The following is a 23,271-nucleotide window of genomic DNA, read 5'->3' as shown; positions in this document are numbered from 1 at the left end:
AACATTAGTGAAAAGCCTTGAGACAGAAGAATACTTTGCTATCCTCCTTTACAGATGAAAGTTGGGATGCAGGTTGGCACAAGATTCCTCAGCATTTGTAGAAGAATATGCACAAAGCTCAGCTTTCACTGGCTAGTGGAGGCAAGTGTTGGGAATGTCAGTGAATCTAATAATACTATTTCAAGTTAGGCACACACAAAATTAATATAGTGGTGTCACTTCTCTGGGAATAATCTGACTAATGTCATGAAGAAAATTTGTAGCAGGTAAAGGAATGGTATCTCATTAACCAATGACACCACCCAACTAAGATTAACCAATTTAGCTTCCAGGAATCACGTCCTTCTAGCTCAAGACTGATCCATCACAATGAGCAAGAAATCAAGCAGAGGTGGCAGTAGGACTGCATGAAGCAAGGCATTTGATACTGTCCCACACAACAACCTTGTCTCTAAACTGAAGAGATATGGATTTGATGAATCGACCTCTTGGTGGATAAAAAAAGTGGGTAGATGGTTGCTCCCTTAAGAGTTGCAGTCAATGGCTCAGTGGACAGCAGTGTCAAGTGGTATTCCTCGGGTTGGTATCGGGACTGACACTTTTTAACATCTTTGTCAGTGACGTGGACAGTGCCCCCTCAGCAAGTTTGCCCACTACACCAACCTGAGTGGTGTGGTTGACATGCTGGAGGGAAGGGTTGCAATCCAAAGGGATCTTAACAGGCTTGGGAGGTGGGCCTGTGCGGACCTCATAAATTTCAACAAGGTCTTAAACTGAAGGAAGGTAGGTTTAGATTAGGTATGAGGAAGTAATTCTTTACTATAAGGGTGGTAAGGCACTGAATCCATGCCCAGAGAAGTTGTGGACTCCCTATCCCTGGAAGTGTTCAAGACCAGGTTGGATAGGGCTCTGAGTAACCTGATCTACTGGAAGATTCCCTGCCCGCGGCAGGAGAGTTGGAACTACGTGATCTTTAAGGTCCCTTCCAACCCAAACCATTCTATGATTCTATGAATTAGCAAGGAGTCCCTGACAAAACTCAGGCATAAAAAGGGAACATACAAGAGGTGAAAGCAGGGACAGATGACTGTAGAGGAGTAGGGAGGATGGGTTTAGCTAGCAAAGTCAAAGCCTGCCTGGGGTTTAATCTGGTGAGTGGCTTGTAGAAGCCCTTCTTATTGTTCAGGTGTAACAGCAGGAGATGATGACTGTGGGAAACGTGGGCCTGCAGGCTGAATGTGGCAAGAGAACCAACCTGGAGACAAAGGACACAGAAGAGGATGCAGTACACTTAGTCTTCTCCCCTTTAGTCTCTACTGATAAGATTAGCCTTCAGGATCCACAGGTTCCTGATATCAATTGAAAAGTTTGAAACAAGAAAGGCTTATCTTGGTGGAGGAGGACCAGGTTAGGGAACACTTAAACAAGCTGGCAATACATGAGTCCATGGGTTTTGATAAGATGCAATCATGAGGGGAGGGATGTGCCCTCTCTCATGAGATGGAGCTGGCAGGTCTCACTATTAGGCCAGTCTCTGTTATCTTTGCAAGGTAAGGACTGCAGGGGTGGAGGGTGTAGGTTTTTACTAAGCCTCTTGACTATATTTGGAAAAACTTTTATGTTTTTTTCAGAGGTCGTTACTTGTGAGAAATGCAAATACATTGAGTTCACATTTGCAATAGATGTCTTTTTTGTGTCCTGAACTGCCTTGAATCTTGTGTATTTAAATTTTTTTATATGTAAAATCATGCTGTGTTTTTACAGGCTATGAGAAGACAGAAGATGTTTCAGAAAAAACTTCCCTAGCTGATCAAGAGGAAGTGAGAACTATATTCATCAATCAGCCCCAGCTAACCAAATTCTGCAATAATCATGTCAGGTATTAACAAAAAACACTAGAACACTGAATGTTTCATAACAAACCCAAAAAGATTCTGTTTATTCCACTTCTGTCATTTCCTCTGACCACTAATTACAGTCTTAGACTCTGACAGGGAGAATGAAGTGAAATGAGGAGACAAGTAGAGCTGTTTTACTTACAAACCTGATCTTCTGAATTTTTAAGAATGTGGTGGGGGAGGTACGGATGTTTTACAGCTGTACCATCAGCATGTCCCTGGAGGACGGGTTATTTCTTCGGGTTTCTGTTCAGTTCATCTTTGAACATATTCATGGTAGCTGAATTCCAATGCAAATGTACTACACTTAAACACAGCATTGTTTGTGCTTTGGAAACGCTTGTTTTTTTCAGTCAGCCAGTTACAAAGATGCTGTGGTTGCTTATGAAACTAGTTTTGAATTTAAAGTTCAGGCTTTAGGCACTCTGCTGATGGTTTATGTTGTGGTTTTTTGTTTGCTTTTGATGAATTTTAAGTCATACACTAAATACTCATAAGTAATATAAGTTCAGATCTGACAACATCCTCAGTTCTGTTGTTAAAATTCAAAGAAAATGAATGGCAAAAGCAACTGTGTCCCAAGTTGGTGTGTTTTCTGAAGGTACCTTTGATAATGTACAGAAATTTTGTAGACATGGAGAATAATGTGGTGGGATTTTCCATGACCTTGAGAAACTTTATAATGCTGTTTGGTGCTGTATACAACTTGTCTTTCTTGTCTTTTGCTTTGTTACTTGACTGTGTTGAGCTGTTTTGCAGGATACATTCATTCCCTCTTTAAATTGACTGTTGTATGCAAAGTTAAACTAAATATTACTGACTTATAAAGGAGTTAAATATTCTTACAAGTTTTTTGCTCATAAGTTTTTGACATGTTGTTTTCACATTTATTGTTTTAGGACTTTAGACCGTGGCAATCTGTTCTTAAACAGATGTAAGGCTGACAAAGACCTGGGAACTCAAGCATTTTGTGATGATGACTTAGCAAAGATTGTTACCCTAGGATAAATTATATTCTCTTCTTCCAGGCTATCTAAACCACACTTAATATCCAATATTTATCAGTTTAAAATGAAAAAGCGAACTTTCCATTCAGTGTACAAGTTATGTATTTTAACTGATTTTTTAACTTAAATTATTTCTTAAATACACCATTTCAAGTTAGTTGATCCTGTTATTAGGTTTTTTGCATTGAATCATGCAAACTCATACCCAGCACAGAAACTCCACATCTCCTCAATCCTGACTTTGCACCCTCCTCGTTACGCTTGTTACACCTCTTTCCCCAGCAATTTTGTCTGATCTGGAGCCACTGTGCAGTTGCCAGCCATAACCCTCAGGGTAGGGTCCTTGTCCAGACGAGGTAGGTAGGTGCCTGCCCTGCCAGCACCCTCAGCGGGGGCAGTGTAATTGCTTGACTCCTAACAAACCTTTATTTTTTTTCCTCTCCTTTTTGCCTGTAACTGAAGGGCAGCAGAGCTTGACTGCTTCCCATGGAGCAGGCTGAGATGAGGAGAGACCTTCTTACCTCAACAGGGCAGCTCGTGACAGTCTCTGTGGGTGGCAGGAGCTTCCCTGGGTGAGCCGGTTCATGGACATCTGCAGGATGTCACTGTGGAAGTCATTTAGTTTCACTTCAGCCAAAACAGATGTGTGTACTAGCACAGGAATCACAGAATCTTCTGTTTCATTTGAAAGCTTGTGTAACTGATAGGAAACGAGTACATTTGAAGAAATTTTTGTACTGTAATAAAAGCATGTGTTTTTGTCTCTTTCTCTCAGCACTGCAAAGTACAACATAATCACGTTCCTGCCAAGGTTCCTTTATTCCCAGTTCAGAAGAGCTGCTAATGCATTTTTTCTTTTTATTGCGTTACTTCAGGTAAGATCAACAATAAGATTCTAATGTTTTAAACTTGCTAAAAGAGCATTTATACCATAGACAATGTTTTACAGAGATACTGAGATTCCTGTACCATTCTTTCTGAGCTAGCTGGCCTCTCAGAATAGCTGTATTGTATAGATGTACCTTTAATAAATGTTTGGGTTTGTGGTTTATTTGCTCCTTCGAGATAAAAAAATGCACACAAAGATTTTTCTGTAAAACAGGTTAAGTGTATCTGAAATACTGTCAGGTGAAAAAGACTGTTGTAACAGGAAAATTCTATTTAAAAATATCTGGCATACACAGAAAACTTTTACCTCTAGCTGGCATTTCTTCTAATGGAGGGTACTGCCTAAAAACCTGAACTTTGTGAATTTTAATCCTATAGGCTGTTTTGAGGGACAGGAATTGCAGCTGAGAAGTGATCATTTATTCTTAGAGATAAGGATTGAAATTGAAGCTGGGCAAAGAAAACCATTTGTGGAGTCCAGTACTATGGCAGCTATTTCCCATATACCAGCTGGTCAATGTACTAGTTAGTAAGGAAGTACACAGTCTTTTCTGTACCACGACTGTAGCTTCATGCCTGATCCAGCTTACTGGGACTTTTTTGAAGAAGTACCTAACATTTTGCACATCTACCAGAATATTTTAATTTTGTAGTAGTTCAAGTTGATAAAGTGGATTGTGGTTTTTCCTATACTATTCTTTGGATGCATTAGTTGATAATGAATGAAAATTTAACTGTGGTTAGGTGCACTCATAATTACCATTGACTAGTTCTGCATTTCAGACATGTTTGATAAAATCACATTTTCTGCATAATTTCTAATGCATTTTTTAGAATGTGTTGGTTTGTTGGTTGTGAAGGTCATTGTGTTAGGGATCGATATATCAAAAAAATATTACTGAAAAATGACACATAAACTACCATGTGTACTTTTTTCTCCCTCACTTCTGATGTTTCTGTAAGTGAAAGTTGCTTCTGCTTTAAGTGTTTGGGGCAGTTTCTTAGGATACATCTGCACAAGTAGCTTACACTGTTTTCTAGGGTAAAGAAGGTTCAGGGTTTCATTAGGTTTTCTCCCTGTGAGCCTGTGGCTTCTAAATAAACATCTGCTAACCCCATCTGGCATCTCAGGCTAATCCAGTGGTCCAGCATGGTTCCTTGTGGTGCCACTGTGCACCTCAAGCTAATGACACAAAATATGAGGTTTCAGAAGCTGTTTGAGACTTGGCATGACTGGGTGAGAGGCTGGCGGGTAGCTGTTGGGAATGTTAGGACTTTCAAGCCCACTTTCTCATGTCAGGCTATCAGTGAGACCGCAGTGTCAGGAGAAAGGGATACGGGGTGATGGAATCAGAGTACAGGCTGGTGACCCTTTTGCTTTAATATTTTGCATGGAAAATAACATGCAATTGGAATGGGAGTTTGGACATACATATAGGGAGGAATAAAGAGATAGGAATAGCTGGAGAAGTGATAGATCCCTTTCCTTGGTAGCCAACACATGGGCACTTGCCCAACAGTAACTTCCTGCCCCATTTCCACTTAATTCCTTGAAAAATGTAGTCTGGAGCATACATACATATGCTATGTATGTATAACATCCTGTTTTCTTTCAGAAGTACAATGTGTTGGTAGCAAAAAGAAATGTATATAATTCATAAATAACATTGGCTGTTTTTCAGACCATTTTGTGGTAAATTGAGTATGTCTTCTAACTGCATTGAGGCACCACCAGTTAGTGAACTCTTTTCTTGCAGAGTTCTCATTGTCTTCACACTGCATTACCCATTATAAGTCTGTTAAGACAGCAATCCATTCAACTATCCATGTTGCCATTAAGAACTCTAGTCAGTATAAAAATAATTCTAGATAAGCATCCATGTATATCGTATAAGTAGCTGTATTGTTTCATCATTTACTTTAAAGTATACAGTCGCTTGCATCATCTGGGGCCATACCTTTATAGCAAAAATGGTTTTTTTACAGTAGACTGGCAGAAAGCAGCTATTTGAAATTTGTCAGTTAATATCTATTATGATACAAAATATGTCATAAGATATTAAAACTGTAAAGAAGCAAATATACCTTGGACTAGCGTCCACTCTAACAGAAATCTAAACTGACAAAATTAGTTGTGTTTTGTAAATAACTATTTTCATTTAATTTGAAACAGAGAAAAGGAAGGTGAATATTCTGCAAACACTAAAAACCTCTGGAAATAGCACCATTGAACACTGTACTATTTAAAATTCAAATGTTCTTCTATTGTATCAGCTGCTTTTGAATTGAAGACAGTAAACTTCTCTTGGAAATAATCAACACCATGTCTAAAAGTGGATTCTCTTGTCGTTATTTGCTCAGGAAGTGCTGCTTCTTGTATTAAAAATGTGTTTTCAACCAGCAATGCAAAAAATTTTTTTCTTTCTCTTTTGTTTTTAATAGCAAATACCAGATGTATCACCAACAGGCCGCTACACAACATTGGTTCCTCTTTTATTTATTTTAGCTGTAGCTGCAGTGAAGGAGATAATAGAGGATATTGTAAGTATTTAATAGCAATATTTTTGAATAGTTTTCATATTTTTCATTTATAATACTGGAGAAATTTTCCTGAATAATTCTATGTTGACCTATTCTTGCCTTCTGCATGCTTTTGAAAGCTTCTGAAGGTATTTACTTCCGAAGATGAAATCTTAGAAATATGGTGTTACAATTCAAAAGTGTGTTTACTATATATACAAGTGACAATAGCATGACAAAAGAGTGACTGTTGTGTTTATTATATAGATTGTTTCTAGTCAAATAGTTTTTATTAATGAAGTACAAGCATATTTTTAAAGTGTGAACTAGAACCAAAGACTCTACAGAACCCAGTCAAGTGCAGAATACTGCCGATTTTCTATTAAACAAGGACTCTGCTAAAAGAAGTTTGGAAGCTACTGAGTTCATCTCAAGTGGAATCTATTTTAAAACCAAATAACTGTTAAATATTTGTTTGGTTAGAAAATTATTTTTTTTCCTTCCTCCATGAGCAAAGTCCCTTACTCCAGCTATTTATACTTGTGAGATGGATTTTAACTCATTCTGTGAAGGAGAGACTAGACTAACATTTGCAGAATAATTGTGAGAACTTCTGGCTTTAGTCATTGAAGAAGGTAGGATAAAAAATTCTTTCCAGAATACTTTTTTAAATCTTCAGTTAAGGTGCCTTTCAAAAATAGATAAGCCATCTGGAATTCTGTTGAGGATCCAGGATGTTGCACAGTCTCAAGCAGCTTCACTTGTCCTCCTGTGGTGCTTTGACCTTGGCTGGACACCAGGTACCCACCAAAGCCACTCTATCACTCCCCTCTGAAACTGGACAGGGGTGAGAAAATACATTAAAAGACTCATGGGCAGAAGTAAGGACAGGGAGAGATCACTCACCAGTGACTGTCCTGGGCAAAACAGACTCAACGTGAGGAAATTAGTTGAATTTAGTACTAATCAAAATCAGAGCAGGATAATGAGAAGTAAAACAAATCTTAAAAACGTCTTCCTCCCCCCACTGCCCTCCCTCCTGGGCTTAATTTTATTCCCGATTCTCTACCTCCTTGCCCCCCAGCGGCTCAGGGAGACAATCCATCACATTGTTTCTGCCGCTACTTCCTCCTTAGGGAGAGGAGTCCTTCCCCCGCTCCAACATGGGGTACCTCCCAGGGGAGACAGTCCTCCACAAGCTTCTCCAGCCTAAGTCCTTCCCACAGGCTGCAGTTCCTCACAAACTGCTCCAGCGTGGGTCCCTTCCCACAGGGTACAGTCCTTCAGGAAGAGGCTGCTCCAGCGTGGGTGCCCCACAGGGTCACAAGTCCACCAGGAGACCTGTGTGGGCTCCTCTCTTGATGGGGCCACAGGTCCTGCCAGGAGCCTGCTCCAGTGCAGACTTCCTACAGGGTCACAGCCTTCTTTTGGCATCCACCTGCTCTGGCATAGGTCTTCTCCATGGTCTGCAGGTGGATCTCTGCACCCTTGTGGACCTCCATGGGCTGCAGGGGCACAGCTGCTTCACCATGGTCTTCACCACAGGCTGCAGGGGGATCTCTGCTCCAGCGTCTGGAGCAACTCCTCCCCCTTCTTGTGCACTGCCTTTGGTTGTTTCTCTCCCATATTCTTACTCCACTCTTCTCTGGCCATAACTTCTTCTACACAATAACTTTTTTTTCATTCTTAGATACATTGTTTCAGAGGCTTTACTACCATTGTTGATGGGCTTAGCCTTGGCCAGTGTCAGGTGGCAAGGATGACATTGGCTCCGGATGACTGGATCCGGATGGCATTGGCTCTGTCAGACATGGGGGAAGCTTCTGGCAGCCTCTCACAGAAGCCACCCCTGTAGCCCCACTGCTACCAGAACCTTACTACATAAAGTCAGTACACTGGATGGCTTTTTATTTCCTAACAAAGTAATTCCTGGACCTTTCTAAAAAGTGTCCTTTAGCTTGCTACTAAAATTACAATGTTTCACTTTATTATGTTTAAAATAAATAGTAATCTATTAGGTTTAATATATTTTGATGAATGAGTACAGGTTACTCGTGTAATTTTTGAAGTTTTAAAAATGGATTTTCCCCAGCTGTCAAATCCAGGTCCAAGCATCTCTTTGTTTTTAAAGTCACATGCATAAAATCCTTAGTTTTCCTGTTGTGACTTTGCATGGGTTTGTAGACAACAAGAGGAAAAGGCCTGCTCAGTTCCCATTTCTCCAGTCCACTGCAATTTACTATTAGTCTTTCATGTCTTGGTCCTAAGTGTGATCTGCTGACTCCTGGTGGCCTGGAACAGACATGAAATGCTGGTCCTTGTTAGGCAAGTGCCTCCACCTATGCCAGGCTTCCTATGCTCTTTCCAGTCAGTGTCTGTGGTAGTGATTGTTTTGCTTTCTTCTTGCAATGAATGAAAACTTTTAAAAGAGCTGAGACATTGTCAACATGGAAGTGTTCATTCTGACTTATTTTATTTTGAGGGGGGAGAAAGGAATTTCAATCTCTGTTTCACTTCATACAAAAGGTGTTCGGATTTTCTGAGTACCTTCCTGTCCTCTCTCCACAAAAAGCGTATGATGGAACCTATCTATCTAACTTGCTTAAAATAATTGGGTCTTTTAGTTGATATCTTTTGTGTCTAAGGAATTAGTCGATGATTTGCCAAATCAGTCTAGATGCCAAGAATTTCTTTATCTGCTTTTGTTCTGTTTTGGTTCTACAGGTATGTTGTGAGGAGGACAAGGCATTAGACACATCATAATACGGCAAAGTGCCCTGTCCACAGAGGAGTAACATTCCTGTTTGTGGGCTGTTCTCTTGAGTTTTGGAAAGGGTTGCAGGTAGCATAGTCTTCCCCTGCACAGAAATAGTAAGCTCCCTGAGAGCATTGTATTTATTGCATTTGAGCAGAATTATAATGTATGGGCAGAAACATGATCAAGAGGAAGAATGTTGAGCTGGAAAGGAGGTTTGAAATGGAGAGTGGCTGGTCGCATGCTGCCTTTCTTGCTGATACAGTCTACTCAGTCTTTTCCTCAGGTACCTCTGTGAATTGATGGTAGGCAAGGTACAGGCCTCTGGGTTCTATCAAGCTCCTGGGTCACAGAGTTGAGTGGTCCTGCAAGACACAATGAGGTTTCCATTAAATATTTTTCTTCTGTTTGGCATTTCTAGTTTTTGCTCTCCTATAGTCAGCTTCTCCTTAAATACCTTTGTTGCTTTCTCTTTACATAAACAGAACCCCGTTTGAAAAAAGCCATTAAATCAGTTCATGTTCTTTCAGATATTTTTAACCATTCTGCTGTTAATGCTTACAGTCTTACACCATCTGTCAGTGTCTAGGCAAATATAAAACTGACGCTGCTGCTACTGTACAAAGTGTCCTTTTTAAAACTATCTCATCCAGTCGTTTTTCTTTTGTCATTTATTTCTACCATCTGCTCTTTGCAACGTGAAGTGTGTGGTTTGGCGTGGTGGTGGGGTAAGACAGGGATCAATCAGAATTAGTGGGTTTTGCATATATCAGCTAAGCCAATAAAGTTCTCATTACCAAATAGAGATACCTAAGAGCAGTGCAGCTTTACTGTTTTTTCCTGGGAAAGCTGACCACTTGCTGCATAGTAAAAAAAAAAAATACTCAGTGTTTTCCCTTAACCTTTACTTTTCGTTATCTGTTTCTTTGCACAGTGAGATATCTAGGATCTCCAGGAATGATAATCTTCATCTAATATTAAAGCTTCTGGATAGGAACCCTATATATTGATATCAATAAATATACTTATCAAATAAGACTTTTAGCTCAAGAACCAAATGTTTCTTTTTTTGGAATGAAATCCCCGGAAGAAAAAGATGTTAGCAAAAGACATTATTCATGAACAGCATGTGTTTCCCATATATGCTTCAAAAGTGCTAGCAAAATTTGTGACATGCAGTGCTAGATTGTCGGATGTTTCCAGTGATTTTCACCCATCATGACTCAGAACGCAACTGACATTAAACTGTTACTTTTCATACTGGAGGAGATTTACCCTATGGGCAAATAGATATCTGCTTTGGTCAAGTTATACTTTCCCACTGATCGAGGGTAATTTATCTGTTCAGTCAGACATGTTTTTGAAAGGAGAATCTGTTGATAATCTAAAAAAATAATACTTCAACTTTGCAAAGTGATAAGGTGGCCTTTTAAGAGCTGATAGTTTAGAGTCATGTCAGCATTTTATTAGCAATAAATTTCTCAAGTAGATTGACTTATTTTTCTTTCAATTTACAAGATGGCTTCTGATTTTGTATTTCAAAGGCATGAATTCTGTACCTCTGTTCAAAATGCTTACCTACACTAATTAATTATATTTAAATTAATTTTTTCAAAACACATTCCTACTTCAGAAAAACTGAGTTCATTAGTCTTAAATACTGTGTTTAAACTAGTACTCCTCTAAACTTCTTGTGTTTGAGTTTAGTCATAGCTTGAAAATGCTGGTTGTTAATAGCTGCATCAAAAAATTACTGTCAGAAGATTTCTCACAGCTATATTAAAACTGAGGGACATCATGGCCTCTTTGGGGGGGTATGCTGTCAATTTTTTTGTTTGTTTGTTTATTACTGAAGTCAGCAGGCATTTTTGCAGAAGTGAAGTCATATGTTTACACAGTCGTTGCTTGACTTCAGATTTGTATGAGACACTTCCATGATCTTTGCTATGGTAGAATCATCTCCCAATTCCAGGAAAGGGCAAAGTTATGGTACTGAAATGCACCAGTTCCTTATATAAGGAACTTGATTAGATAGCAATTGCCCACGTGAGAGGGCATTCTAGTACAACACAAGTAGCCTGGAACGGGGTGTGACTTTCCTGTTGATCATAACTATGCAAGTAATTAATAGTCCTGTTTAATGTTTAGTTGGTTTATTGAGTAGAAGAGTGGGAGGGGGTAATAGATGGGGTTTTTATTGAAAGTGTGAAAGCTTTATTTTGTCAACAGAAGTCTTTAACCACTGTGCATTTTTAATTTAGAAAAGGCATAAAGCTGATAATGCGGTGAACAAGAAAGAAACTCAAGGTAGGAAATTTTTTAACCTTTTTAAGGGGGTGTTGAATTTTTGCAAATGGTAGTAATGTAATTTGCACTGCTGACAGGTAATTGAGTGGCAAATTGCATATGCAGATTACTTCAAAATTTGGAATGTAAACAGCTGAAATAAAAATTTGTAGTGACATTAACCCCACAAAATAAAATATGTTTTGGATTAGGTTGAGAGGTTCCTAAGAAACTTGGACATTTAGCACAGGTGATACTGTAGCTGTTAAAAGATATAATCACCAGTATATTTATTGGGCCTACATTATAATGAAAAGTCTGCATTTCTGAGTAGCATGATTTTTTTTCAACTGGCTAATCTTGAATAATTTGATTTTGGACAACTGTGCAATAGGAAGAAAGAGTCAAAAAAAAAGAATTGTCTTTCTATGCTGCTTCAAAACTGTAGATAAAGATGAATGGAGTTTTTTTGGCGTTCAGGTTTGGGGTTTTTTTAATGAAATGAATATAATGGTTTGATTAGAGATGATGAGATATTTCACCAGTGTACCCTGACCAAAGCTTTGGAATGTAATTATTTTAAATAGATTTTGATAAAGAATAGTAGTATTTAATCAGGAAATTCTTGTAGCTCAGAAAGTGAGGGAGATATTAGGTAGTATGTCCTAAACAGTCTTGTCAGGTAGAAAGTCAAAGTTTAGGTTCCTGCTTTGCTGCCTTCAACTTTTTGTCTGAGGTAGGCCTCTCTTGATAGAAATGGTCCTGTTTTTATAAACAGGAGTACAAATGAGTGGCATGTGAATTTGACTGCAGAAAGTACAAAAAATATCACAAAGCGAAGAATCTTACATGCAATCCTTTTTAAATAAATAATAAACTTAATTCTTTTAGGGAGGAATGTAGTCATTGGTTAAACACGTGTTTAGCAGTGCTAAAGACTGGAAACATAGATTTTAAAAGCTTACCTAAATTGTACATAAATCTACTGTAAAATTTATGGGGAATGGGAGGGCAAGATAACTTATGAAACTACTGAGCATGTAGCTCAGTAGAAAGTATGAGGAGATTGCGATAGAGAGACAAAACTATTGACAGAAAGCACTGGGAATAGAAACCTCCAGAGGACAGGCCTGGAGAAACAGATAACCTCTTAGCTATACATAAAAAATTAAGGAAAATTTAGTGTAGACATCCAAAATCCTTTCATCAGTCATTCATAGCTTATGAGATTACAACCAACAGTTTTGTTGGCAGTGAATCTTGAAGTATCTTTTCAATTTTTGTTTTTGTTCAGAGCATACAAAATTTTAATTAAAGACTTGTTTTACTCTCTTTCCTGACTCTTCTTGGTTACCTCTCATTAGGGTTTTTGGTATCTGTTCCTAAAATTCCTGGATGTTCCATGCGTGCAAAACAGCATTTTGGAAGTTAAAGGTGTAATGAGGATACATAAATTATTGCTTACACTGAGAAACATGTTTCTTAAGCTAATGCAGGATTCACATAAGTACTGCATTGATCCTAGTGTACTGTCAAAGCAATATTTAAATGTATTGTCAAATATAGTCTATTGTCAAAGCAATAAATAAAAAGTTAATCAGTATGGTATTCTTTTACTTTGTTTTCATGTATTCAGCAGTTCTGTAACTCTGAAAAGCAGCAATGTGCATTGTACATTGTATATGCAGCTCCACCTTTAGTTGTCTTTTAAACATGAAATTGTTAATGAAACAGCATGTGCATGTACAGATTCTGTATATGGGTTTCCCTTCATCTTTCTGTTCCTTAATGACTGTCTATATCTCAATTAACCTTAAGTAACTAGCTTTATAAACTTCCATTAGTATAAAAAAACCTTTTGCAGAGGATTTTGATTTCTTAGGCTGCATTATGGATGATTTGTGTTACCTCAAGCTGCATACATATACGATACAGTAGGACATCATCAGACATTCTGACGTGATGAAATCTGCATTTCTGCAGTGTGGTGAAGTAGCCTTCTGTAGGGCAGATGGAACATGCTTTGGAAAGTTGGTTGTTAGAGACAGGTGAGAAGTGGGAGGTACAAATGCGAAAGTGAGGCTGCAGAAGACTTTATGGCACAAGTTCTCTAACCATTATATAAAAGATGTATAGCAATAGTTCTTCTCTTTTTGTTCTCATAAGAAAATGGATTTAACTGAATATCAGTGTATGTTAATTGTGCTTAAAAGCTTATCATATCAAGCTAGGGTTAGAGTGCTCTTGAGATTACAGGTGGCTCAGCATATTTTCATGACTCATCCATCTGAGAGCTGATTTTAACCAGTTAAACCAGCAGGAAAAAAATCAAAACAAAAATTATAGTGTCCTTCCGTGTAGTGAGTTAACTGGCTCATCAAAGGATCCAATGAACACTGGAGACAGCATGCATAGAGCAGTGAGGGCACACACCTTTGCGTGGGGGGACAGCAGGACAGGACCTTCCCTAAGCAGCCAGAATCCCCTTCTTAAGAAGCCCCTGGCCATGTCTGGTGACTTATTTACATTTCAGACCTGCAGAACTCCACTGGCAGTTAGTCTGTTGTAGCTATTTGTGAAATTTAGTTATCTGGATTGCTGCAAAGTATGCTTTTAATTCTCATCTGCTTGCACGAAGAAAATTAATTTGCATGGCCCCACGAACAGTATTGCTGACACAAGGGAATGGAAGTAAGTAATTGGTGGCACAATTGCAAAATGATTTGGGTTCCTTAAGACAGTGTTACAACCACTGTTATAGTCACGCTGAATCTGTAGTTTTCCCACTGAAGGGAAATAGTTTGTCAAAATTGATTTTGTATAGTGATCAGCTGATGGGTGAGACAGTCATTAAAATATCTTGCTTACTGTCAGAAAGGGAGATTGCTCCATTTACCATTGTCCTGACCATATCAGCACTAAAAAATTTGGGGGGAAGGAAGGGAAAGAGAATTTATCTCTTTCTAAAGAATTATTGAGATATACAAGAAGAGGGGTCAGTCTCAACAGAACCTCCAGGAAGACTTAAATGTAAAGGCTATATGTATTCCCGAATTTTGATCCACTTTTTTTAAGTCTACACTTGCTTGTGTAAGAACTTGGTCCTGATCGGGTACTTAAGATAAGCTTCCTCACAGTTTGAAAGCTGGAAGACACAGTGAAAGAAAACAATCTCTTAAAGCTATCTGAGTATTGACACATAGCAATATGTTTTCATTTTCTTCATGCATATCAATCTTCAATAGCTTGTAACTGGGGCTAAAAAAGGGGAGTTACCTTTATTATTCCCTGAAAACACAATTTTAACAATTAACTGGCAAACAAGGCATGGGTTTTGTATCATAATAGTAATACTTAAAACTAGAATAGTGGAATGTGGATGCAATATTAATTTCAGCTATCAGGGGGAAATTATACTAAATCTTAAGCGTGGGTTGATTTGGGGGATTCCCAGTATGTTTATTGAGGAGATGACGATGGTGATCCTGAAGTTTCTCTGATATGCCAATAACAGTAAAATAGATGAACAATAATAAGCCTCTGGGCACCTTTTTACAAATCTTTTTTATATGAATCTTTTTTATATGAATCTCATCAATATTTTAACTGAGAAAAAAAAAATCTTGAATTTATCCCCCTTGCATCCCCACTAATTTTGTAACTTTTTAAATTTGGAACTTTTTATTCCAGTTACTAATCTATTTTGGAAAACACCACATTATCATAAAATCTATATCAGATTTATTTGATTTCCAGACCCTCTAAAATGTTCTGATTGACTTTGTAGTAAGATTCTATGGTACAGAAACTGTTATAAAGAATATGTGCTGTATAATTGAAATGCTTGACCCAAATTCCTAGAAACAAGGCATGCTGTAAATTATTGTCTGTATGAGATGTCTGTATGGCTTTTTATAAGGAATCTAGCACATACCTGTATGCAGTTAGATTGTACTACTGGAAAATTCTTTCTTTTTTTCCTTTTTTTTTTAGTACTACGAAATGGTGCGTGGGAGATTGTCCACTGGGAAAAGGTGTGTGTCTTTATTGGTGGCTTTTAGAGCATAATACATACTTAATATTTGCTTTATTTCTCCAGATAATTGTAAATTATAAAAATTAACTGATGTTATGGGAAATGTATAATCTTTTGTATTTTATTTTTTGTTTGTTAAGATTTGCTATTAATGCCAAAGTTGTGGGTGGTCGATCCCTATATAGGCCATTCACTTAAGAGTTAGACTTGATGATCCTTGTAGGTCCCTTCCAACTCAGAATATTTTGTGCTTCTGTAATTTGTCTCTCAAAACATACTTTGAAGTCAGGTCATTTTTGATGGCATGAGTCAGGCAAAACTGGTGGGCTTTAAGTTCAGTGAAAATAGCTTGAATAGTCTGGTGGCAAAATTATGCACTTCCTTGGTATTATTTGGTTTGCCAAGGCAGAAACCTCTTTCTGCAAACTAGTTCCTTTGTGTATTTGTTGAACTTCCTTGGCTTAAGTCATGAGAACTTTAAAAACTATTATGCAATACTTAGGAAGGGACTCTTAAAGGCAACTTCCAAGGACTAAATATTATACTGCCTATCTAGTCACTTAGTCTTATTGGTTTCCATACCTGAAAGCCTGAAGAAAATTTGACCCACAGTAAATTGGAAGCAAGATTCAGATGAAACTGGCTTATACCTTTGAAGAAGCAAGGATAAGGTGTATAGTGTGATGCAACAAAATGGTGGTCTTAAGTGAGATTAATTTCTTCTTTGACTCAACTTCAATCTTCCAGTAAAGTATTTTACAAAACTAGCGAAAGTAAAGAGCTGCATACAGAAGGTCAGGGTTAGGCCTATTAAAGATTAGGTTTCCAAAGAGTTCCAATGACTTTTGAGTACAACTCCAGCTGTACAATCTAAATTCTCTAAGTGTGTGAGTTTCTAACAGTCTTTTTAGCAAATTCAGCAGGTAAATATTTACTGTGTTTAAAACAAGGGGATAATATATTTTGTTTGAGACCATTAACCAATTCCCAGTTTTCTTTCAGGTAGATGTTGGAGATATAGTTATAATAAAAGGCAAAGAGTATATACCTGCTGACACTGTACTGCTCTCATCAAGGTAGAGATGCCCACTGATGCTTATAGTGTAGAGGCTGGTTTCTCTACCCTGCATTTATTTATTTACTTATTTGTGATTGCTCCAAGGAAATAAAGATTAAACAAAAATGATGCTGTTTTGAAGTATAGTCTTTTGTTCATTTGGTCATGTATCATTTAAGGCAATGTTTCTTTAAACTGTGACAATTGCAGTTTTGAAATTACACTGGCATTCGATTTACCCCTAACAAAAATTTAGTTATTTGTTATTTTGTTGTTGGATATAATATAAAAAAGGCTGGTTTTCTGTCTAAAAATTGGACTTCAACTGCCATACTTAACCAGGTTGGCTTTTTGGTATGTATCCAACAAATTGTGTCCCACAAGTAAATCAAAATGGATGTACTACAGGGAACAAAAATGTTTTTTAACGGATATTGCCACCAGTTTGATAGTTGAATCAGGAAAAAAAGTGAATATGAGATGTGAACCATCAAATTAGCACTGTCTTTATAAGCTGAACACTCACTTTATTATCTAATATATTTATTAGGATGATTTCAGCACTGAAAGCAAGACTTAATTTATAGCATGTTATGCTGTGACTTTTTTACATGGACAATCAGAGGTTGTTTATCATCATTTCCTTGGACAGTTTTATTTAAGAAATCCACGTCTTATGTGGAAGATGCACATTTTTCAACATCTATTTGATCAGGTCAACAGACAACATATTCTAACAGTACTTTTTAATGAATAATATTTAAATGTGATCAGTTGTATTTTAATTTGTTTTCTGGCACAAGCAGAAACATATATATATGACTATGATTTAGGTATAAACCCTCTCTGATCCCGCTGAAGTTAATGAATCCACTCATACCTATAATTAATAAAATTAGGATCTTATGTTTGTCTCTTGACCGACTGTAGTATAGACTAGTACATTGTTTATTCTGTCTTCCATTATATCTCAAAATTAAGTGTAGCTCTTTCTAAAACAATTCTATTAAATTATTATCAAGTGTAAGTTAGTTGCCAAATACTGTAATTTTTTCCCACAGTCTGTCTTCAGTGCTAATGTTTGCCATAACTTAGCTGGGTTGTTATTGAGTGTCCTCTATAAACCTTTTACTTCTGTACTTTAAGAAGCATTAATAAATTTTATTGGTGCTTCTCCACTAAGATCTTCGTAGGCAATACACCATGCAGCAAGAACACTTGTTCTGTTGGCCTGATAATAGCTTCTGTCATGCTAATCCTGGTGTTTTGCAGGTGGAACAGATTACATCCTCTCTGAGCAGCTTCTTCATAATCTTCTTGAGTAATCTCCTAAATTTGAGTCTATGCTTAGGTGTCTTCACAATTTTGCCCTTTTGGATTTGGAGGATGCTTGCATCACAGTGTTCTCCAGTTGTGGTTTACACACAGAAAAATACCAAATGCCTGAAAAGCCTACTTTTCAAGCCTTATTCTCCCTGAAGGAATATCACGTGTTGATAAATTGAAATAATACTTAGCTGCTGACTTGGTCAGGACTGTTACCACTTTGTTTAACCTCACTTTAATACCCTTATCAGAACGCATCATGTGTGTCCACCTATGACCGTTACTCACCTTGAATTTTCCTGTCAGGTTTTCTTCTAGTATCCAGTTTACAATGGAGACTCTTTGAATCATGATTGCTTTTCTGTGCCCAGTTCAGGCATTTCTTCCAACTAAAACTTCCTCATTAGTTATATTACTAGGATCCTGTTGCAGCCTTCCTTGCAGGAGAGAACCCTGTACTACTACATTACCTCTAATTCTGCCTGCATACCAGCATATACTCTCCTCCATCTCTCATCCCCATGTAGCCATGTATTCTCCAGGGAGACAGTCTCATCGATTTTGCTTTTCAGGTGTTTAATGATGCCCAATTACATCTTATGTCTCAGAAACAATGCAAGTCTGTAGGCCTAGTTTTAATTCAAACTAATATTTGGTTCTTTTTACCAGCAATACCAGTTTTTGGAGAACAAGAGGATCTTAATTATTTTAGGAAACTATAATTCTTACTGTGGAAGGACACAAAACACTGAGATTTAATTCCATATGGTTCTTGCTAGTTCAGTGTTCACAGAGATTTACAAATCTGAAACAAAATACAAAATAATTATCAGCATGTCTGCGTAGAACAGGTACTTGTTACTTGGCTCTTCAGAAAAGTTGATGGAAAATCTTTTGTCGTGACTTTTATTTTTTTTATTGATGTATGGAGTGGCAAGAGACTTCATCAGTTGAGAAATAAGCATAACGGTTTTTTATTTTTACTGTACGTCATTGTGTTCTGCATCTTAATATTGGTGCCTTACAGTAAAACAATCCACTTGAGCAAAAATGAAAGTGTTCTAGCTCTTTTCTTTCTGACCTGATTAAAATAGATTTTGAAAAAATGGTCATCAGACATTTTAATTAACATGTATTTTTTCAATAATAATTTTAAACTCTGTCTTTTTGTCTTTGTTCTTTTGTTTTGTTTTGTTTTGTTTGTTGGGATTTTTTTCCCCCGTCACTTATTTTTCTGTTCTAATCATTTCAAACTGGGATGTGTAGGTGGCAGTAGGGGAAGTAGTGAAAGTGACCAATGGGGAACATCTCCCAGCTGATCTCATCAGTCTGTCTTCAAGGTTAGAATAAACAAGTTGCACAGGATATGTGTATGTGGGTCCTCATATACCAAATAAGAACAACACTGCCATATTGATAATCTCTGATATGCTGTTCACCTTTCTTCAACAAAACCAACACATTTATAAAACTAGGAAGGGTTCAGTTGAAAGTACAGATCGTTAAAGCATAAACACATGCTAACACTCCAAGAAATGAGAATTTTTTTCAGTCCTCTTTGTTTTGACACTATTCCCATGAAATTTTAGCAGACAAGTTTTCATTGACACAGTTAAACACCAGAATAAATATATGTTTAATTCCTTAGAGCAAATTAAGAGAAATATACATGTTTCTACCAACTCCCAATTTTCAGCAAAGAATATAGTTTAATGTTGGTAGGACTGGTAGAGGACCCTCTGCACAAACTTGGATATTGCACAATCTCTGCTGCATGCGATGACAAAAGCAGCATTGTTGTTGTATATTGTGACAAACTGCATGTTTCTTAGACACATCAGCTTTATGCTATTGTCTGCACTGTTACCACACTTTGTTTTTCCCTAACCAATCAATGGGCCTGCCTTGATCTAACTGTAACTTACTGTGGAGCTATCTGCTACAGTTACTACAATTAAGCATGTGTCTCACTTGAAATGTTTTTGCTGCCTTATTCTGTTTTAAAAGTGCTTCAAGAAAATATTATTTGTTTTTTATTGTTAACTGATAAAAACACTAGAATTGTGATAATGTCTTATACGAGTGATTCCATCCAAAGAATCTAAATGAAAGTTATTTATATTTTTAGAGAAGTTTGCCAAGAAGAAAACACTAGCCTGAAAACATCTTATGATAATGATTTGTCACATTTTAATGCTTGTACTTTACAAAATTATGTTAGAATAACCTACTTAACATTATCCTGCAAACAATCTAAAATTAGTTCATTTATCAGTAGCCGCTATTGCATTAATAAAGAAAATTTTAAAAAACATTTGATGCTTGAATTTCATGTTAGAAAGAAGAAAACATTAGAAGCTTTAAAGTGGTATAGAGAGTAAACCTTTATTCTTTTAAGTTTTATTACTTATTTGGTCCTTTTCAGAATCAAAATTTCTTTCTGTCATAGATTTAAGTAGTAGGTGTTCTGTCCTCATGCCCAGAAAATGAGAGCTGACTGGAGTAACTCAGAAATCGTGACCTGTTAGGCCTGTTCTTGATTATTATCTACTTGTGGAAAAGTAATTTTCTCCTTCTGCATCTCTGCTTTCCTAGTTAAGAATTCTGTCCTGATTGTAATATGATTTAAAAATCTGAAAGTATTTTACAAAATCTAAAACCACTGTTCTGTTACATATCAGAAACATTATATTGGAAAAGTTAAATCCAGGGAATAAGCCATTTCTCAGTATGTGTCAAATAGATGAAGTATTCAAGTAGTAATGTTGTAAAAAGTAAAACTTTTAGTTTATAAAAAAGCTTTTGAAATTGCATGAGGAGGATATATTTCAAAAACTGTATTATGTTATCCATAATGTAGACTTTTTTTGTAAGAGAACCGTTTGCAAGAAGATTTCTGTGTCTGAACTATTGTTGCCCAGTGTAGTAGGCATTACGAATGCATGACACTTGTGCCTGGATCTTAATCCTGTGTATAAAGATAGAACACTTTTGCTGTGCACAGCACTTTTATCAATGTTTCATCTAAGAAAATAAGTTTTGGCAAACTTTTCTGAAAATATAAGGTACTGTTTGTTTTTACAGATTTGGCTGTAAATTATTCTAGTTCTGAAGATTTGATCAGATAAACCTGTTTGCATAAATAGGTATTGCAAGATTACAGGAAGTTTATGGATGTCGACATTATAATTTTAAATTCGGGAATTTTTTTTCTTAATAGTGAACCCCAGGCCATGTGCTACATCGAAACATCTAACTTAGATGGTGAGACAAACTTAAAAATTCGACAGGTAGGAATTTCACTTTTGAGAATATTGCTAATATTATTTTTGTCTATTATTGCTTATAAAAACATTTTATTACGTTAATACCCATTTTAGAAGACTGTGAAATTTTAGTGGTTTGAATAAAAAGCTATGGGTTACTGCCATCATAAGAGCAGAAGAATGAATGGTTACTCCTAAGTCATTCTTTCTGCTTTGTTTTAGGTAATATAGGTAGAAATGTAAGTAGTTTGAGTATTGGTTTTGTTTCTAGAGAATAGATGAGGCAGAAGCCCTGCAGAAAGCAGCTGATAGTGCCAGTGTTGTCCATTAGGGGCAGGTAGGGAATAGCAGTTTTTGAGTGGCTGCACTGTCTCTACGCAGGGACAGTCTTGCTGAGCTATGAGATGTATTATGACCCTGTCTTGATCATGGTATTTTGAGATACTAAGGTGACTTTTTCAGTGTAGCATCCAGCAGTGTTACAACAAAGTGTAGCTGGCCCATTTTGCTCCCACAGGGATACTTGTTTTCTGATCTTGCACTATCAGATTTATAATGCATAGATTTACAATTACTGATTTCTAATGTCATGACAAATGAATTTTGTTTACAGGGTTTGTCACTAACATCAGAGATAAAGGACACAGAAAGCTTAATGAGACTTTCAGGCAGAATTGAATGTGAGAGCCCAAACCGACATCTCTATGACTTTGTTGGAAACATCAGACTGGATGGGCATGGGTATGTAAATACAAGTAGTAAGATTTCAGGAGATTCAGTCTATCAGTAGATAGCTATATGTTGTTAAACTAGTGAAGTTAAAATATGAATAATCAATCTTTTTTCATTTATTCCTTGCTAGACTTTATTCTTTAAAAAAACTGAGGGGATAAAACCTTACTTCTAATGTCTACAGCTGGAGTTGTTACACTAGTTGTCCTACAGAAAGCAATAGCTGTTATTAATGGAAGAGAGTGCTAATCTGATAGTTCTGAAATGTGTATGTAGTAACTCACTTCTTAAGCATCTCATCTGTTATAGAAGCTGAAGAGAAATAGTTTCTTGTCTGGTTTTTTTATTGTTGTTTTCTTCTGTTTAAGTCTGGAGTTGAACGGAGTCCATCGCTGTATACCTCAAATTCTTCTAATTTGATAGCTGAAAGACGTTTAATGCCTTAGACTACTGAAAGTATGTTCCTTTCAAAATAGACCACGTGCATTTACAACACACATGCTTGTAAAACTGCTTCAAAAATTCTTGAAATACTGAAGTGCTTATCAGCTACTGATATTTGGAGTCTTCTGTGGGTTCACAGAAGATTCGTTGCTAGATTCAGAATTATTGAGTTGTTCGTTCCCAAAGATTTACAGTATTTCTTATTTATTTGGTAGGAATTTATTCCTCCATACCCAGTATTATTCATGTTTGTGGTTTTAGACTAATACATAAAGTACTAACTAATTATTAAATACCTCTTTTATCCCCCTTAATATTCCATTTTTTATTTACTGATTTCTTACAGATCCATTCCAGGAGTTTTCAGTCGCAAGAGTGTGGATCTATTATAATTCCACTGTACTTGTCATTAAGAAGAGAAAAACATTTACCTGTAATTCTTCTCTGAAGGTAATAGTTATAACAGATCCACACATTCATTCTTCCTCCCTGGCTAGAGGGAAAAACACACTTTTTGTTTAAATCTAATAATTTAATTTTTAAAAATTGATTTAAAAAATAAATATTGAATGTGCTGATGGCTGTTATGGCTCAAGAATGTGTAGGAGTATGCCATCTGCTGGTCAAGTCATTTTTCATTTGAGAAATTTTGTTTTAAAATATTTTCACTATAGTTCCTGTGCAGTAGGATAGTTCCAAAAGTGTGGCTCTAATATAATATTTACCTTCAGTGAAAAAGAATTGCAGGTAAGTAACTCTTTTTGGATCCTGACCTTACTTCAACCTGAAAAATCAGGGATGAGTTCTTTTTCTGTCCGTATTAGAGGTAGCACAAATTTATGTAATAGATATTTATTTACCTAGATCTTTAAGACCTTCCTACCAGATTATGTAGATCCAGTGGTTGTGGTTTAAACTTTATCCCCTACCATTTTAATATATTTGCAAAAGAAATAGAGAATACTGAAAATGTATCTCCCTCTTCTTTCACTTTATGTAAGTCATTGGAGTGCCATAAATGTTGCATCTGGTTGAACTTTTCAGTCATTTTCCCTT

The 23,271-nt window shown here is 36.7% G+C and overlaps 1 protein-coding gene across 4 annotated transcripts in view; it reads left to right on the top strand.

Moving 5' to 3' along the window:
* Positions 1–23,271, top strand: part of ATP8A1 (ATPase phospholipid transporting 8A1) — a 117,651-nt gene that overhangs the window by 8,612 nt on the left and 85,768 nt on the right. For 2 of the 4 annotated variants that reach the window (XM_027686323.1, XM_027686322.1), the window contains exons 2-9: positions 1,765–1,879; positions 3,681–3,780; positions 6,236–6,334; positions 11,330–11,375; positions 15,348–15,388; positions 16,393–16,466; positions 20,994–21,063; positions 21,653–21,780. In XM_027686323.1, coding sequence (XP_027542124.1) covers positions 1,765–1,879; positions 3,681–3,780; positions 6,236–6,334; positions 11,330–11,375; positions 15,348–15,388; positions 16,393–16,466; positions 20,994–21,063; positions 21,653–21,780 — 673 coding nt within the window. Of the gene's footprint in view, positions 1–1,764; positions 1,880–3,680; positions 3,781–6,235; positions 6,335–11,329; positions 11,376–15,347; positions 15,389–16,392; positions 16,467–19,039; positions 19,114–20,993; positions 21,064–21,652; positions 21,781–23,271 lie in introns of those variants that run through there. The other 2 variants (XM_027686321.1, XM_027686324.1) reach the window with 2 other exon arrangements.

The sequence above is a fragment of the Neopelma chrysocephalum genome, unplaced genomic scaffold (genome assembly GCF_003984885.1).
Source record: "Neopelma chrysocephalum unplaced genomic scaffold, ASM398488v2 Primary Assembly neopelma1_71, whole genome shotgun sequence".
NCBI lineage: Eukaryota > Metazoa > Chordata > Aves > Passeriformes > Pipridae > Neopelma > Neopelma chrysocephalum.
The sequence above is the reverse complement of the archived record's forward strand: the minus strand, read 5'-3'. Positions and strand labels throughout refer to the sequence as shown.